The sequence below is a fragment of the Macaca fascicularis genome, chromosome 4 (genome assembly GCF_037993035.2).
Source record: "Macaca fascicularis isolate 582-1 chromosome 4, T2T-MFA8v1.1".
NCBI classification, from domain to species: Eukaryota; Metazoa; Chordata; class Mammalia; order Primates; family Cercopithecidae; genus Macaca; species Macaca fascicularis.
This window is the reverse complement of record NC_088378.1, coordinates 55,428,247-55,447,445: the sequence shown is the minus strand read 5'-3', so window position 1 is coordinate 55,447,445 and position 19,199 is coordinate 55,428,247. Positions and strand designations below refer to the sequence as shown.

The window sequence follows — 19,199 nt, the reverse complement described above, 5'->3', positions numbered from 1 at the left end:
CTGGCCAAATTGATGACACACTTGTCTCCAACACATATCTTCAGGGGTCAGCCACACCATCACCACCTCCATGAAAATCTTCCTTCCTGTCATACTAGATGCCCAGTCTATGAACCACGCAGACAGGTCCTCACAGCTACTCATCCTACTTACCACAGTCAATGTAAACCCTACTGATTGAGCGGTTATTGCCACAAGTTCCTGAGGGCACAGGCTGCTAAGTCTTACTTTTTTTTTTTTAATAAAAATCTCTAAGACATACCCACTCCCTATACCATACCTACTTTTCACCAACAGAGAAACAGGCAGTTGCCAAATCTTATAAAGCAATGTTTCTTGGAGAAATTGCACAGTGATGAGAACCATGGGCTCTGAGGTCAGTACATGTGGCCTTCAAATGAAATTTTCTAATTATGTGACTTTGTGTAAGTTACTTAAGCTCTTTAAGCCTCGTTTTCCTTGTGTATAAAACAGGAATGGGAAAAACAATCTCTACCTTAAGAGCTTGCTGTGAGGATTGAATGAAAGACTGGTAAAGTGCTCTTCACAAATGATAATGAATATAAACTCACTACTGTTTCTGTGATTTGACATATTTCAAGGCTTTTTCCTTATGTTATTAATGCAGCAGACGAGACCACCAACAGCACGAAGCTTCTCCCAACTTCTGCAAGTCTTATTTAAGAAGTGAATCTAGGTGCGAATGGAAAACAATATTTTACTTTTCTAAACTCCACAGAGAGAAGGAGGGAGGTGGTTCAAGCAAGGAGAGAAGTCCGCTCCAGATGTGAAAAGGAATGGCAGACATATCTGTGACTAATTAACATATAGCCAAATGAAGAAGTCGTCTAATTATTACAATCAATGAAATCAAAGCACGATGAAAAGGTTTTCAGAATAAAGCTTCAGTTCACTATTATAGGAGCTCTTGCTTTTACAATTTGCCTGCTTTCAAAAAACAAACAAACAAACAAAAACAAAAAAAACCATTACTCTTCCCCTTTCCCCCCAAATCACTGTTACTATAATTTGTCATGTTCATCCAAAACCAGCTATGTTGGGGATGATCAAGAATATCACACTGGCTGTCGGAGAGCAGGTCAAGTGGGTCATGCCACAGTGTTTGGAGAAGTGATCAGAAGAGAGCAGAGGAATCAATTCGCCACCTTTTTCAAGGTAAGTATATCAATATGAAGGATCACATTAACACAGAGAGAAATACACTAGCCCAAACTGCTATGCCAAAAAGTGGCAGTAAAATCCCTGACTTAAAATGACACTGGAATAAAACTGAAAAGTTAATGTCACCAACCTAACTCCGACTCTCTACCACCTCTCTGTAATGAAGTAGGTCTCAAAGAGTAAATTACTCGCATACTCTCTGGCTCAACTCTAATCTATAATGGGTTCAATATGAATATCCTGATTTTTGCTCCTACTGTACAAGCCTAAGCAAGCCAGAGATAGAGTGAGTTTGTGTGATCCCAGGCAGCAACTATCCCATCCTTTCTTCAGATGCCTGTAAATGACAGTGACTGTAAGACCAGTTGTGTGGGTAATTAACAAATTAGCAAATTATCAGTTTCTACTTTCACATTTCACATTTTGCCCCCTAACCTGATCCTGAAGGAAGCAAGTCCTAAGGATTGCTCCATGGATTTTTATGTGAAATATTTTCTCTTCATAAAGCTCATCTTTAGTTTTATTACTTTCTGGCCATGAAAATACTGCTGCTGCTTAACACAGTACTATTTTTGTCAATCAAGAACTTCCCAGAGGAGCGTGTCTTAATATAGCAGTGTTCCATTCTGTATTGATACATGATTGTTTAAAGTGGCTATATCTTTATTGCATGATTGATGGTTACCTTGGAAAGTGTTGGGTGCATCCATTTCTGCAAACTCGCTGAGTTTAGCACCCAGTTGAGGTATGTTCTCCAGAAAATACGATTCCTGTACCCTGTTCTTTTTTCTTTTTTTTTTTTTTTTTTTTTTGAGACGGAGTCTCGCTCTGTCGCCCAGGCTGGAGTGCAGTGGCCAGATCTCAGCAAGCTCCGCCTCCCGGGTTTACGCCATTCTCCTGCCTCAGCCTCCCGAGTAGCTGGAACTACAGGCGCCCGCCACCGCACCCGGCTAGTTTTTTTTTTTGTATTTTTTTTGTATTTTTTAGTGGAGACGGGGTTTCACCATGTTAGCCAGGATAGTCTCGATCTCCTGACCTCGTGATCCGCCCGTCTCGGCCTCTCAAAGTGCAGGGATTACAGGCTTGAGCCACCGCGCCCGGCCTGTACCCTGTTCTTAATCCTTGCTTCAATGACCTTTTAAAAAAATCCACCTATTTGATGTTTCAATAAATGTTTAAATGTAAATCAAGGATTTGTTATAGTAATATCTCTTGTAGAATTTTCAATTTTCTTTGTTACACATTGGGTTGTTGTTTCTATGCAAAGCCCATGATTCAAATTAGAATGACTGTCATTTCAATTTCTTTTATAAGGATTTTCACTTTGACATGGCATCTGGCAAGCAACTCCTAAGTGTATATTTCACTAAAATGTCTGGGGTGGGGTGGGAGCAGGAAGGGAGTCGACTATGGGGAATTGAGGGGGAGGCGAGTAGAAAGAGTGGAGGATGAAGAAGAAGAACAGAATTCCAGATCCTGGGAGGAATTTCCTGAACTACACTGAGAAAAAAAAAAACCCTCTTTACTGTGAAAACAGTAAAATCAGTAGAGATTCAAGTTAACTCCTTGCCCCCTCACAGTCTCTGTCCCCTGGTTCAAAAACAGAATGTCTGCAAAAGCTAGAAAAGGAAACCTTTACCCACAACTATGTGGCTGTTGCCTTTTGAGCAACGGGGCTGCTGGTCCCCACGCCCCACTGCTATCGCTGCCTCATGTACCTGTCTAGACAGAGCCCGAAACTTCCAAAAAGTTATTGGCAGGAAATCAACTGTAATGATATCATGACAACAATCATCGAAGTGGTTACACAACTGAAGGTAAATGTCAAACATTTATCATGATAGAAAAGATATATAATAGTGTAAAAGAATGCATAATGGTCTTGGAGTAAGATTATTATAAATTTCTCATCTCACACTCAGCTTTCTTTAAAAGCTATCGTTTCATTTTTTACTTCTTCTCAGTTATGTAAAAATAGTTTAGGACTAGGAAATCTGTTAATGTAATATTAATACATCACAATATTGGGCCCAGTTTTAAAAGCTCCTGATTATTTTTAAGTTGTCTAAAAGATGTTTCATAGGATTACATATTCAATCCCAATAAAAACTCCTACAAAATTAGGAAAAGAAGGATGTTTTCCTTAATGCTTTTCCTTAATATAGTCATGGAAACTATGTTAAACTGATAGCCAGCAGCAGGATAATTGCAACAATACTTTCAGTATTTCCATTAAAATTGGGAAAATACAAGAATACCTAGTTGTCATTATTATTTAACATGGCTATGTAAATTCTAGCCAATGCAATAACACTAGAAGAAAGAAATAAGAGCTATAATTCCTGCAAAGGAGGAGATGAGAGTATCATGTGTGTGCAATTTTATAACAATAGAGCTTTACCTTATATCACATACTAAAATAAATTTAGACAGATTAGAAAGTTACATGTAAAAGTGAAACCAAAATATTAATGGGAGATATGGGTGAAAATTAATGGATTTTGCACTAGAGAAAAGATTTGTAAAGATAAAAGCAAACACAAAAGAAGATCTGTTTTCTCTAGTTAAATAAAGAAAACTAAAAGGCTAATGACAAATTGAGCAAATTTTGTTTAATGGCTGTGACAGTAAAAAAAAGTTGTAGTTCTTGTTATTTAAAGAAGTTTTTTAAATTATGACAAGAACAACCACGTCTCTACAGAATGGCAAGGAAATGAACTAATAATTTAACATAAGGTCTTCACACTGAGAATCACTTCACAATCATAAAGTTATGTATAACATCATAAATATTAGTCAGATGTTCTGTGTGATTACTGTGTGGCAGGCATTATATGAGGCCCTTTACATACTGCTTCATTGATTCCTCACAATAGCCTTAATAAGTAATATTACACCCATTTTATAGATGAGGCAATTCAGGTTTACAAAAACTAAACGTATTCAAGTAAACAGTAAAGAAAGAATTGACAATTCTGTCTGAGACTGCACCCTCTCTATTTCTCCAGTTTGAAAGAAATAGCTAAAACATTACTGAAAAGGTGGAAAATACAAGAATTTTAAACTTCTGGACATCTAAAAATACTCATAAAATTCTCTCGTAAGTTACATTCTTATGCTTGGGAAAATATTTGCAACGTGTATGAAATAATAATTGTTTTCTTTAATCCATTGAGAGCTCTTGCAAAGCAACATGATGTGGTCTAAGACCAGTAGAAAAAAGAAGCAAGTACCATGAACAGGCAATACATAAAAAGCCACAAATATAAAACTATGTGAACTGGTAATCTAAGAAATATAATTCAAAGAATGATGAAATGCCACTTCTCAAACATGACATTTTCAAATGATAAAAAAATAATTATTAGTACCATGGGTAAGATTTCAGGCCAATAAGGATATGCTTAAATTAATTATGGTATTAACTTGAGACTAAATATGTATTAGTATTAAAATCATTTGTCAGAAGGGAAGGAGAATGGGAAAATGTTGGTTAAAGGGTATAAAATTTCAATTAGACAGGATGAATAAGTTCTGGGATCTATTATACAGCATGGGAACTACAGTTAATAATAATGTGTTGTATACTTGAAAATTGCCAAGAGATTGTATCTCAAATGTTCTCATCATTACAATGTAAGTATGTGAGGTAATGGATAAGCTAGCTTGATTTAATCATCTCGCAATGTATACAAATATCAAAACATCACACTGTACACCAAAAATATATAGTTTTTATTTGTCAATTATATCTTAATAAAGCTAGGAGAAAATCATTTTTCAAATGACATCTGCTGACAAAAAAATAGCCTGACTCTTAACCATTTAGACTGTGATACTAGTTTTGTGTATTCTGACACATGAATGATTTTTAAAGAAATATAGCATAATCTCATAAATTGTAATATAGGCCACTTAAAATTATCAATCTGTTTCACTGTTCTCCAAATTTTCTCAATACAATGTGTTTGCTTTTTAACAGAAACAGTTTTCAAATTTTGTTATAAACATAATGGTTTACTCACTATCAGTAAAGACACTTAAAATCTATAAAGTTCTTGGCCAGGCACAGTGGCTCACACCTGTAATCCCAGCGCTTTGAGAGGCCCAGGCAGGTGGATCACCTGAGGTCAGAAGTTTGAGACCAGCCTGACAAACATGGTGAAACCGTCTCTACTAAAAATACAAAAATTAGCCAGGTGTGGTGGTGGCACCCGTAGTCCCAGCTACTTGGGAGGCTGAGGCAGGAGAATCGCTTGAACCTTGGAGGTAAAAGTTGCAGTGAGCCGAGATCACGCCAATGCACTCCAGCCTGGGCAACAGAGTGAGACTCTATCTCAAAAAAAAAAAAAAAAAAAAAAATCTATAAAGTTATCTAGAATTTTACAAAGTAACTTCATAAGTATTATCCCATTTAATTCATACCACAGCTCTGTGAGGTAGATATTGGCACCACTATACAGAAACTTTTCTTAAAGTGATCACATTTCTCTATATCTTGCAAGGACCAGGCAGAGGGAAGGGTCACTCTAGTTATAAGAATAAAGGAATCCTTAAAAACAAAACTTTTTATTATGAACATGTCCAAAATGGTCAGTGATAAAACACTTCACCTTGAAAAATCTTTTGTTGGCCTAAATGCTAATTGCTGCATGTTAAGTTTTCATGGTTTGTATAGGCTTCAAATTAGCATCTTACTTGTCCTTTAATAAGCATTGTATTCTACATGGAAGTTAATTCAGAGGCCCCCAACCCACATACTTGGAAAAAAAGTACTTTTCAAGAGTAAGTTTTGTAAAGCTGCCCTGTCTCCCCCATGAGACTACGTATTCTTGAGTTAAACAGTCAATTTGAAATAAACAATAATACCATGATCTGTAAAAATGAACAAACAAAATTTGTGATACGTTAATTCTTTTATTCTTATGTGACCACTTGAAGTTTTTATTTGTGTTGAAAAATTAAAACAGTGAAACAATACAAACTGCAAGGTGCAATACTTGAGTTTGGTAAATGCAAATTCTATTTTGCAGATGAAATATTTTTACTAAATTTTAATAATTTAAAATGTATTTCTTTAATTATTAATTGCTTTAAAACTAAAGAAGGAATGAGGACAATAATAATTACTGTGTATTATTACATGACTATTACTTAAAGTAAATTTTCATATAAAAGTGAAGGTATTAAAAAATGATGCATTTTAGGTATCAAATGCAGTAGGTATATCTCTAGTCTTATTATAGAGTTACATTATACCCTAGGGGAAAAACATCTTTAAATTTGTCCAATCTGTGCATTACAACTTTGCTAAATAAAGAATACGTGCCAATCGTTTTCCTTATCTTTCTGACACGTTCCAAATCAAGGAGGTCTTATTTGTTTGCATTTTTAACTTTATGGAAATGTAACAGTAAGATTTTAGACAGCATCAGACCATTTATTTCAATTAGAAGCAGTAATGAAATCTCTTTAAACTATTAGATGTCACTTAGTCTTTATGTAAGACAGATTGTATGTTTAATTCTTTTTGGCGTGATCCACAGTTATTGGCCCTTAATAGTTTTTATATTGACTGAAAATGGGGACTCCCTCACTACTCCTCTCAGGCTTCTCCAAGTCCAAACCAGTGGCTGATCTGAAAGAACATTTTTTCATAAACTTAGAAAATCACTGATAAAAACCTTTCAACTCAATATTAGTAGTATTAATAGTAATAACAAGCTTTTCCCATAGCCAGAAATGCTATGTTGTTTCTAGTTTTGCACACGCTATAACCTTGAGAAGCTGTGTGCCATCAATTATGGTTCCCATTGTACTTTATTCCACCCTGGACAGTGTTCTTTCAGCTTCAGGGTGTCTTCACCTCAGGATAGGCCTTCTTTATTTCTGGGACCAACCCTGATCAAGTCCATGTCATCTGACTCACCTTACTTCAGGAAAATTAGTTTCAGAACATATTTCTGATGAATCTGAGCACTTGAACAGAATCTGAAGAGAATTGCATGTTTATCCATTTATAGAGTTCTGATTTCTATCTTATTTTTCATGGGTATGCCTTAGATAACTACTGAAGAGCAGACAAAGTTCATGAGGGCAGCCTTAATATTGCCACCCCTGCCTTTAGCACCTTTTTTTCACTCAAGAGTGGGGAGGAAAGAATGAGCACAGCTATGATTACATTATGATTTGATAAGGTGGTAGACAGTAGAGGGCTTTCTAAGAACAGAAGGACCAGCAAATGAAGAGCCCTAAAAACACCATTACACTCTCCAAATCCTGATTATTCCATCGAGTGCCGCACAGTTTACTGACATCCATGCACGATTTACCTAATTCTTCCCTTTTTGGGTCACAGACACCTTTACACTAAAATTCCATCTAGAGAGACCATGACAGATACCTTGCTCTTTGCAAATACATGGGGAATTGACTTTTGTGTTTTGAAAAGCCTTTTGGAGGAATTTGCATATTTACAAACATGGATACCCACTAAGAGCATTTTTTAAGTGTTTTAAACTAGGGAAAAGGAGTGTAAATATCATAAAATCTGAAAACCATTCTATAAGTCATACCAAAAAAAACTCATTATTTTGTTGCCAAGATTACATTTTCCATTTCATACTTTACTGAATGTCATCACTCTTAACTGCCTGATTTGACTCCAAATTACTTTAGGTGTTTACCCCAAACCAGATCTATCTGATAAGAATGAAGGCTTGCCACCACTGAAGATACTCCAAAGAATATTCTGAGACACAGAGCTCTAGAAATGTTCTGAGAAACAGCAACACAGAAACAGCAACACTGTGATCTTCCAAGTGACTGTTTTCAAGATTACTACCTAATTTTGAATATCTAAATTTTGAAACGTTTATATTTTTAAAAATCATTTTTGTTATTCCATCCTCCAGTACATAGGAATAACTGGGTATCATTTCCACCAAAAATCTACCACCGATTTATCATCAAACACCCCTATCATTAGGAATAAGACCTGGGTCAGCAGACCCTTCTGTACACAGCTGACACATGGCCACTATGACGGAGACTGAGATGTCCAAGCAAACCCACGTACAGAGGAGCTACCACAGGTGAGTGCTTACAGCCAGGCTGTTCATCTGGCAAATGTTTCTTTTTCGATCAACACCTGTTAGTAAAGAACACCAGAAGCAGGTTACTTTCAATTGGAAGGCCAGCAACAGCTTCACTGTCCCACCTCAGGTACCTCACCTCTCCAAGGGGCCTTGATTGCCCTTCTCTTCCACAAGACATCATTGCTGTCTATTACACTGATGACATTATGCTGTTTGGATCTAGTGACTGAAATGAAGCAGTTACTTTAGACTTACTTTGCATGTCAGAAGGTGGAAAATAAATCTGACAAAACATCAGGGACTTTCTACCTCAGTGAAAACTGCAGGGGTCCAGTGACGTGGGGCAAATCAAGATATCCCTTCTAAGATGAAGAATAAGGTGTTACATATGGCTTTTCCTACAACCAAGAAGGATGCACAATATCCAGTGAGCCTCTTTGAATTTTGAAAGCAACATATTCCTCATTTGGGTGTGCCACAAAAACCTATTTGCTGAGTGACCCCAAAGCTGCTAATTTTGACTGGAGCCAGAAAAAAAGAAGGTTCTGCAGCAGGTCCAGGCTGTCGTGCAAGCTGCTCTGCCACTTGGGCCATATGATCCAGCAGATCCAAAGGTACTTGAAGTAACAGTGGCAGACATGGATGCTGTTTAAAGCCTTTGCTGGGCCTTAGAGCTGACTCACAGTGCAGGCCTCTAGGGTTTTTGTGCAAGACCCTGACAGCACCTTAATCTTGGACTTAAAGCCTCCAGAACTGTAAAGAATACATTTCTATTGTTTTAAACACCTAGTTTGTGGAACTTTTTATGGCAGTTCTAGGATACATAGAAATGTCGATCTAATAAGTTCATGAGTGTTAGCTCATCTCATCTCCATAACAACCCTATGTGGCAGTCACTAGTTTTGTCCATATTTCACAGAGGAGCAAACAGTGACCTAGTATGGAGCAGAGCTGGGACTTGAACTGTGATATCTGGTTCTGAGCCTGTTGCGCTGAACCACTACACTACAGTGTCAGCGGAAAGCAGTACCATTCTTACTTAAATGAATTCCATGGGCTCCCATAGCTCACAGAAGCCATGTTTTCTTAGTCTGGGAGATGGGCACTGATATGGTTCTCAGCACATTGTTCTTGAGGACAGGTATTAAGCATAGAAGAGTAGGTGACTTGGTGTATGATTTGAGGAATACCTACAATACCTCTTAATAACTAATATTTCACAGTAACTTATTTATTTTGTTAATGGTGGTCAGCCATCTAGTCCGGCCTGGGCTTGCATGAGCCTGAGAATCAGCACCTCCTTCAATTTTGTGTCCTTGGTGTCATCTCACTTGCTTCACCCCAGTCCTGGCCATGCTGCAGAAAGAGGTCTTCTTCTAAAATGTCCTACAGGAGTGGCATTTTCATTCCCAGCTCTTCTTCACTAACCCTTGAGGAACAAACATTTTGATTTGAAATTTCATCATTCGTTACCTTTACTTGAGTTTTAATCAGAGTTGATTTCTTTAACATTTGAAATAAACACAAGTGCAATATTCTCCAATCCTTCATGTTTGCAGAAATAACATTCAACTTTGATATGGTGCAACTACTACATGTCAGGCATTGGATTAGGCCTCCACATACAAGCAGAGACCATGTCTGTCTAGTTCCTTGCAATCCTGATCTTAAAGCCTAGCACATGGCATGTGCTCAGTATTTGTTAAGTGGAAGGACGGATGGATAGATGGATAAAAGGAGGAATAGATGGATGGATAAAAGGAAGGATAGATGAATGGAGAGATGGATGGGTAAATGAAAGGATGGATGGATGAATGGATGGATGGATAAATGGAAGGAAGAATGGATGGATGAATAAATGGATGGATGGATGGATGAATGGATGGATGGATGGGAGACAAATGGATAAATGGAAGAACGGATGGATAGATTAATAAATCGATGGATGGATGAGTGGACAGGCAGTTGGTTGATGGTCCACTTATATGGAAACTCCACAGGCAGTAAACAGTGAGGAGAACACAAAGGCAGATGTTCCCACACCATCAAAGCTCTTGTCTCCTTCCGGCCCCCACTTTTTTCCACAGTGTTCCAATCAGCCACTGAAAACAAAACAAAACAAAACAAAAAAACCTAGAAGGATATAGGTTGAGGACATTTGAGGACACTGATTGAGTCGGAGACAGTTGAAGTTTTTCAGCTTCCAATCTGTCCCTAGTAATGTCATGAAGGCAGAAGGAATTCTTGGGAGGAAGAATATTTATTGTCATTTCAGCTTCTGCCAACACGCAAGGCAAAACTCCAAAGGACACAAGCACATCTTTGCCAATCTCTCTCTCTCTCTCCTTTCTAAATATTTTACCCTGGCCCCAGTGACAGAAACCTTCCTACTACCTCTTTCTCTCCAAATCCCTTCATTCCAGGCCATCTCTCCAGAATATCCATAAATAGCCTTAGTATGTGATTCTTGTTACTTCATAAAAGTCACACTAAGGGTATGAATGAAGATGAACACTCCTACAAAACTATTAAATAATGCCATACTAACTCAAACAATTTTAATTGGTAGATGTGGCAAGGAGCAACTTTTCAGTGAAAAAACGTAGACGCCTCCCCCACACGATTTACCCTAGAGCCTGCCTTTTGCTTTGACAGATATATTTACAGCCCCATACCCTTCACATCTGCCACAGTCCCATAAGCACTGCCAGACATGATGGAATTCAACAAAATGTCATGCACAAATATGTGAATGGTGAGCGTTCCTTCTGTGTGTGCGTACTTAGAATCCTATACATTCCATCATGTAATGTTTATGACCATATCTAAACATGACATGATGGAATGATAGGATTCCACTAGATCACAACATCGAACATTTCTATATTAATACAATGTTCTCCTTAAACCTCTAATCCTTCCATCTCCTCCCTCACTGGTACCACTCAGTCAGAAAGAGAAATGAGAGCTCTTTGGTGTAATGACTCCAAAGGTTCCAGTCTCCTGACCCCTTCTTCTTCCCTCCCCTTGACCTGGAAGAGAAGCTCCCCGCCCACTGGAAGCAGAAGTGAATGCTCCCTTCACTTATGTGCCCTGGGCACAATTCCCTTGCACCTCCTCCAGGACCCTGGTCTCCTGGGATGTCCCCCAACATCTCCTTTTCTCTGGCTACTTACCATTAACACTCAGACATACTCCATTCCATTGTTCATTCTCTCATCCTAAACACAAACAAACCCACAAAACCCTTCCCTTGACACAAAGTCTCCCTTCTTCCTCTAGCTGTAACCTTAGTTCTGTCTTCTCATCAAACTTGGTTTCAAAGTTGTGGGTCATCCCTGTCTGTACCCACTGGCCCCATCATCCAAATCTGCCGTGGCAAAGGTAACCGATGGCATGGTTACCACTTCCCATGAAGTGATTCTGTTCTTGTCCTACCTGACCATTATCTGACTTCCTGACCTGTCCCTCCTCCTTGAAACATCACTGCTTCCAGTGGCTTCCAGAACACCACTTCCTCTTGCTTTCCACCTACCCTCTGCTTACCCTTGTCAGTCTCTCCACATTATTTACCCTAGAGCTTCCCTTTTGCTTTGACAAGTCTGCTAGAAAATAAAATATACTTACAGCCTCCCTTAGAGCTTCCTCTTCCTCTACACGTGTCTGAAATTCTGCTGTTCCCCAGGGCTCCTCCCTCTACTGCTCATCTGTAGTCACAGCTGCAGTGTGCTGTGTGTGATGTAGGGACATTCCACAGGTATCTCACACTCCATATGTTTCAACCTGAAGGCAATATCTTTCTCGCCCAAACTCGCTGTTCTCCTGGGTCTCCTACATCACAGCACAATCCTAAACCAGGAATCTGCATGTCATTCCAACCCCTCTCCCCTCCCACCCTGTCATCCAAACAATCACTTAAGTTGTGTCAAGTCTACTTCCATTGCTCCTGCCCTACTGTCATAAGTGGCCCATGCCACCAGCATCTCTCTCCTGACACTACAAAGATCTCCTAAGTGTTCGGCTTGCCTCTGGTCAGGATGTGTCAATAGCTCCCTTCTGCTCACAAGATATACTCCAAATTCTTTGACTTCTAGGCCACCCAAGACTGGCCGCGGCCTGCCTCTCCATCTCCTGCCAATTTCTCCAGGCATTCAGTGCTCTAACCAGACAGAATTCCTTGCCATTCTTGTTGATGCTAAACTTCTTCCCCTTCCTGGCCTTTGCACACACTGTTCTCTGCTGAGAACACTCTTCCCCTTAAGACCCTGCTCCTCCTCAGGCTAAATCTGCTCAACCGTCAGTACTCAGGCCATGGGTCAGTTCTGGAAAAACTGCGATGGTGCCCAATCCCTGCAAACTGGGTTGGATACACCTGTTCATGGTATCATATACTTCTCATCAAATCAATCATCACACATTATCATCATTGTTCATTCCATTTTAAGTCTTCCCTACTGGATGCTAAGTTCCCAGAGGGCAGAGCTTTCACATCCTGCCAACCACAGCAACCTAGAGTCCAGCAGAAGGCCTGACATAGAGAAGCTTGGTAAAAAATTATTTTATCTCCATTTCACAAAGGTAGAAATCACAGCAGTCAGAGAAGCTACATACAGGGCAGAAGAGGAAATCTTCCAATGATGTTTAATTTCAAGCCTGGTGCTCTCTCTAAGCTCCTGTTTTTCCAAAGCTATAGACTTCCCTTTGGAAAACACAAGAAAATTTACTTTTTATTTACGTTTTAACTCACTGATCCCTAAATTGCATAACCTTGACCATTACTGGATCAAATCCTACAATCCTTTCAGGTGATTCTTGGGAAGACCCCTCAACTTACTTTCCTCTGTAAGAGACTCACTCTCCCTATCTCAATAATCTTTGGCATAAGTCACTTTCAAGCCATCTAAAAATCTCAGCAAAATACAAAATCACAGGCATCATCGATGCAAATGACTGCAAAGGAGATTGAAGCCCACTCCACCAAGCAGAATTCCAAATGCACATCAAAAATGCTACATATTCTGGCCAGTGTGGTGGCTCACTCTTGTAATCCCAGCACTCTGGGAAGCCAAAGCGGCTGGATCACCTGAGGCCAGGAGTTCAAGATGAGCCTGGTCAACATGGCGAAACCTAGTCTCTACTAAAAATACGAAAATTAGCTGGGCGTGGTGGCGGGTACCTGTAATCCCAGGTATTACTTGGGAGGCTGAGGCAGGAGAATCGCTTGAACCCAGGAGGCAGAAGTTGTAGTGAGCCGAGACCTAGCACTGCACTCCATCCTGGGCAACAGAGTGAGACTCCATCTCAAACAAACAAACAAAATGCTACACATTTTGATCATGACAAAGCCAAGAAAAGTGGAGAAATTAGAATGTGGATCACATAAGAAAAGAAAAAGTCCTAGCACTGTTCATGAAGAAACTAGCTACATCAGAAAACAAATTCTTCAATAATTTAAAATCCAAAACTTAAGAGGCAATGCACACATAAGCAACAAATCCAGAATGATCAACATGATCTGGTACTAAACATGTGTAGGCTCAGCTTGCTATATATGTATATTAATTATATGGGTGCATTAATTATATGTTAATGCCTATTTCAGTGTGTGTTACTCTTTCTTACAATAAAGTTTGTCAGCGCCAGTTTTTTTGTGGTCCCCAACTCAAGGATCAGTGAAGGAGATAATGAAAACACTTCTGTTTCTATTTTATTCTTCCATCGGTTTGAGGAGAATTAAATATGTATAGAAAGTGAATAGGAGCATATCTTTGTTATCAAGCATTATTGCTATGGGATTTATTTTAAAGCAAAGTTGACTGAAGTAATTATTTACATGGAAAGTAAATAGTATCGCAATGCAACTTGGCATTTTCTTATGTAAACTGCACTTATGCAAATGCACTACCATATTACCCACCGATCAAGGCAGGAGTCCACATTTCAAAGCCTATGCGCTGACGTTTCATCCCCTCAACATCCTTTCCAGCCTCTAAGTTTGATATGTAGGTCTGTCTTTGGCTCTTTAAGAATCAGAACTAAACTGTCAATTCAAGCGTACCCTTCTCACCTCCAGCCCACAGTGTCCCTGCTCTCCCCACCCCATTACACAGCACTTTTCCTGAAGAATAAGTAAGCTCTAGTGACACACTTTGCTTTCTGCATTCTTTTCTTGCCAGGACTTGAACTATGCCCTCACCAAGTGCCCAGGTACTCACATTCTCTCAGACTAAGCCCACCTTACTTCCTGGGATGCTAATAACAAACATCTAACTGGGCTTTGATCTCCTTTGACCTGCTGTGTCCACGACCAAGCCTTCATACTCATGACCAGATCTCTCTGTTCACACTAGACACACACAGAACTCCTACATACAGGCAACTGCCTGGGAAAAGTGTTCTCTCCTTTCCTGTTTTGCGCACACATCAGTGGCACAGTCAGAGTGGTTAACCAGAACACGTGTTTAATTTGAAGCACTCTGTCCTCCTAACCTGCCTTCTCTGTATCCTTCTTTAAAAAAACCAATTGACATGGTCAAGCAGGTTATCTGAATTGCCTATGGTACCTGCAAGGTAGTAGATAATATTAAACCCCTTATTCCCATCTACCTTAGGTATTGTTATATACTCTTTACAAAGCTTTCCCTTGAACTTCCTTAAGTCCAGGCATTACGGCCTTTACTTAAGATTCTACAGCAATACTACCAGGGCCCAAGATGCCCACACAACACTGAGATTAACCACATTTCCTGTTAGGGAGTTGGGTTTATGTGGCCCACCAGCTGAGTATCTTTGCCATCATTTTCTCTCTGGGCTCTTCTAAGTCTTGATTTTTAAGGTGAGGTGCTCATATTCCTGTGCACCTTCCGCAACCCTGAGGGTTACCGGTGCTATCTAGTTCTCTATCAAGTCGGGACCCTCTACTCTGACAGCCGCCCAAACTAGAAACCTAAACGGAACAGATTCGCAGCCAGAAGCAGAGCTCTGGTGTGAAGTACAATTTTCTGTTAATTACCCAGCTCCCACTCCACATTTCCGAACTTCCAGGTTCCTTTCCTGAGGCCCCCTGTGCAGAGGATTCCCCTTTAGTTCACTTGTGCTCGATTCTCCTCTCCCAAATGCAGGTTCACTCACACTTACTGGAAGTCACAGTTGTACCTGCTTCATCTTATCTGGCTCAATAAACCAAACTGGTGACAGCACAGACCTCTGAAGCACATCTTGTGACCCGATTATCTCCCATGTCCTTAGCACCTTATTGCCTCCAGTATACCTGAGTTTAGGAAATCGTCTCAGGTGGACTGACACGTGCTTCCTTCACTTTTCCCCTTAAAATGCTCATGTGAATGGTAACGCTTCTCAAATTTGCAGCAGCGCTGGAATTTTTTGTGGAATTGAGAAAGGCAGGGCCTGACTTCCCACTCTCTGAAGAGTTCACCGATCTCCCTTGGGAGTTTCTCAAGACTCAAAACAGGAAAAGAAAGAGAGAAAGGAAGGTAGAAAGCAATGTAGGTATTAACCATTTGTCTGGTACTCTTCAAACCCAGAACTATTACAGAGGGCATTAGGAATTCCCCTTGGCTACCAGGAGAAGCAGCGCGAGTCCGATTCCTGACAGGCAAGCACCAGAGACGATGTGGAGTTTTGATCGTTAGTTTAGAGATAACAACTGGATGCGTGGGCTTGTCTTACCAACCACTGGAGACACCAGGAAGGAAGAAATAATGAGCTAATACAGAAAGAACATAGAAGAGGGTCCCAGATACCCAAAGCCTCCTGGCCTCTCCGTCGTCACCTGGAATGGGGTGCAAAGCCTTGGCACAGGCAGCTGGGTCCTGTCCCCTCCCGCCGCGCGCCCCAGGCCGCCCGGACGGCACCTCCTTACCTTGCGGGAGTACGGGGGCTTGCTCAGGTGGATGCCGTCACGGACGAGCTTATCCCTGATCATGATCTTCAGCTTCAGTTTGGGGTAGCTCACCAGCTCCCTGCTGCGGGGGGCGACCGTGTGGCCGCGAGAGTCCCCGCGGGTGCCCTGGGCCGGGCCGCCGTACGGCTCCCCCCGGCGGCCGGTGGGGACGGTGTCGGCGGGCTGCCCGGGGGGCGCCGGCTGCGGCTCGAGCGTGAAGTAGAGGCCGGCGGCGTCCGCGTCCTGCTCCCGCAGCCGGCGCACGGCATCCAGGATACGGCGGCGGTGCGCGGGCGCCAGCACCCCGATGGCATCCAGGTCCGGGTCCCCAATCTGCTTGCACACCTCCAGGTCATCGTAGCCGTTATCCACGAAGGACTCCGCGTACTGCGGAAGCTTCAGCGCTTTCAGCCACTCGTAAACTATATTGGTGCACATGGTGGGACCGGGAACCCAGCCGCCGAGCACCTTCCCTGCGCCCAAATGGCACAGGCGTCACCAGTTCTTGGAACTTTTAATCCTCTCCTCCAAGGGGAAAAAGGTATCGCAGTAAAGTTTTCCTTTTAAAGGAAAGGCTCGGGCCGGGGGCGGAAAGACATCTGAAGAAGCCTGAGGAAGGGAGAAGCGAACAAGCAGCAAAGTGAATTCCCCAAGCAGCCGCGGAGCTCACAGGGACTGGCTGCTGGGCTGGGCTAGCCGCTCCGCGCCGCCCCGCGCCGCCCCTGGATGCGCCGCCGCCGCTGCTGCCGCGGGGAGGAGCGCGCGACGGGCGCGGGAGGGGGTGGAGACGGGAGGGGCAGGGGCAAACCCCTCGGACCCGCGCCGGGTCAGCGCAGCGCAGGGCCGCCCGCGGGTTTTCCCAGCCGGGACGGTCCGGAGGCTGCGCGCCGCATCTCGCGCTCTGGCAGCTGCTGGCGCGCTCCGCGCCGCGAGGCGACTCCTCCGCCCAGACCAGCGGCTGCTGGAAGGGCCTCGTCTTCGCGAGTGTCAGTCACTGTAGTCCTCCCAGCGGGAACCCGGTGGCTTCTACGCTGCCGAGCTCCGCTGGCTGCCCTGAGTTGCTTTTCACATTTCTCTTTAATTTGACTCTTCTAGCCCGTGGAAGTCTCTGCGCTCACTTCTTCCAGACCCTGCCGGACTCCAGCTTGCGCGCCCGCTGGCAGCCCAAGGACAGTCCCGCCGCCCCACGGCGCTGGAGACGCTGCGGGGTTCAGTGTCCCTTCCTTCCGGATCCGCGTTTGAATCCCCCTTCCTCGGATCCCTTACGCAGCCCAGAGCCCGGCGATCTGGCTTCCTCCGTGGGCGGCCACTCTGTGACCCGAGCGGCGGCGCTTTGGCCCGAGGGTGGGCGCGACTTAGGGACGGCCAGCGTCCAGCCGGCGTGAGCGCAGCCCCTCCTCGCTGCAGCTGGGCACGTTGGGCGGCAGGAGAGGCTGCTGTGCTGCCTGGCTCTCCCTTTCTAAGCTCCCGGGTCTGCGAAAGTTTGGGGTGGGTTGTACTTTCTCTAGGTCGGTCTGTCCCACCTGGTACCCCACCCTACTTTCTGCCCGGCCCCTCACCCTTGTCGGCGCTATGCTTTCTCTCCGGGCCCCCCACCTTGTAGCACGGGCTCCCTGGGTGGTTTTGCTCCCAGGGACACTGCCATGCGTTCAGTCCTGGAGCCCGTGAATCCAAGCCTGTGCTCTCGCTCCCGCCCGTGGATTGCGTGAAAATCAATAGAGCACCACCCAGCTCGTGTTGGAAGGGACGCTCAGACATCTCCGCCCACGGCATTTTCCTTCTAGGAGGTAACAAAATCAACCGAGTTTCCCCATCATGCCAATGTCTGAGCAACCGCTTGGGAGTGGGGACTCGAGTGGCAGGTGGAATAGACCAACTGCCTGGGCCCAATTTTCCGGTGTCTGACCTCTTCTTGAGACTAAGGGAAGTGAGGGACCGCGGGGGCAGGTACCGTCTCCTCTCTTTTCGCAGAAGGGCGATTCAGCTTCGCACCTGAGCTGTTTAAGGACTGGATCTGACCCTTTTCCTGAAGATTGCCGGTGGGGCGTGCCAGTCTCTCGCCCGACCTTGGGAGGTGGACAAGGAGTGATTTCAGAGTCGTTTCCCGACCTGCTGTGTGTTTGGCCTTTGGGTGGGAGGTAGGGTGGGCCCTCTTACCCTAAACCAAGAGAGCTTAACCCCCTCTTGGGACACGAACCCTTTAAACAATCAGATGACAACTTCTGTCCTTTTGCCCAGGAAAATACCCGACCTAGGCGCACCCAAAACGTTCCCTACAGTTGCAGGGGGGTTCTGGTTTCCCAAACCGCGGGACTCACGAATCTCAAGAACAGCTGGCAGAAAGGACTGTCTGCTTGGGGGAAGGGGAGAGACCAACGCGGAGAGCCGTGGAGCTGCTTGTGGCCCCAGCCTTGGGTCACCCAGGACGCCCTTTCCGGAGCCGAGTTAAGGTCGCGGACCCTGGTAGGTGGCGAGGCTCCTGGGCGCTGGGATGCTAGAAGCGCGCAGCCCTCCCCGCCCCGCGCAGGCCGCCGCCTCTTCCTCTCCAAAGCGGACTCACAGTGCCCCCTGGCGTCCGCGCGGCCCCGTTTTAAGGCGTTGTCCCTGTCCCCAAACTCATTCTATTCACCGGAAGGAAGTGGACTTTGTGACTTTATACCGATTCCCCTTTTAAGTACAGACGTTTTTGTCACGTTTATCTTTATATTCCAATACTAACTCACAAGGATCTTTGATTTTTTTTAAAGAAAATATTTCAGCAGTTTGAATGATGCTGCTAAGAAACACAAATTATCAGCAAATATTTTTTGGAAAGTTACTCTATGCCAGGCATCTATTCACAGATCTGTACACATGTGGTAAATAGTAATATGCCATATCTTACAGAAGAAGAAATTGAGACCTCAAAACTAATTCGCCCACGATCTCACTGTTCCCGATGGAGCAAGGGGTTCGAATTGTGGGGGGATAAATTTAGTATCAGCCTTCAGCCGTCCAACTACTCACCTTCGAATCAC

The 19,199-nt window shown here is 43.2% G+C and overlaps 1 protein-coding gene across 2 annotated transcripts in view; it reads right to left on the bottom strand.

The window, feature by feature from the left end:
* Positions 1 to 16,859, bottom strand: part of SAMD5 (sterile alpha motif domain containing 5) — a 244,928-nt gene extending 228,069 nt beyond the window's left edge. For both annotated transcript variants that reach the window (XM_065543543.2, XM_045390356.3), the window contains exon 1: positions 16,162 to 16,859. In XM_065543543.2, coding sequence (XP_065399615.1) covers positions 16,162 to 16,620 — 459 coding nt within the window. In that variant the 5' untranslated portion in view covers positions 16,621 to 16,859. The remainder of the gene's footprint in view (positions 1 to 16,161) is intronic.
* Positions 16,860 to 19,199: the final 2,340 nt, after the last annotated feature.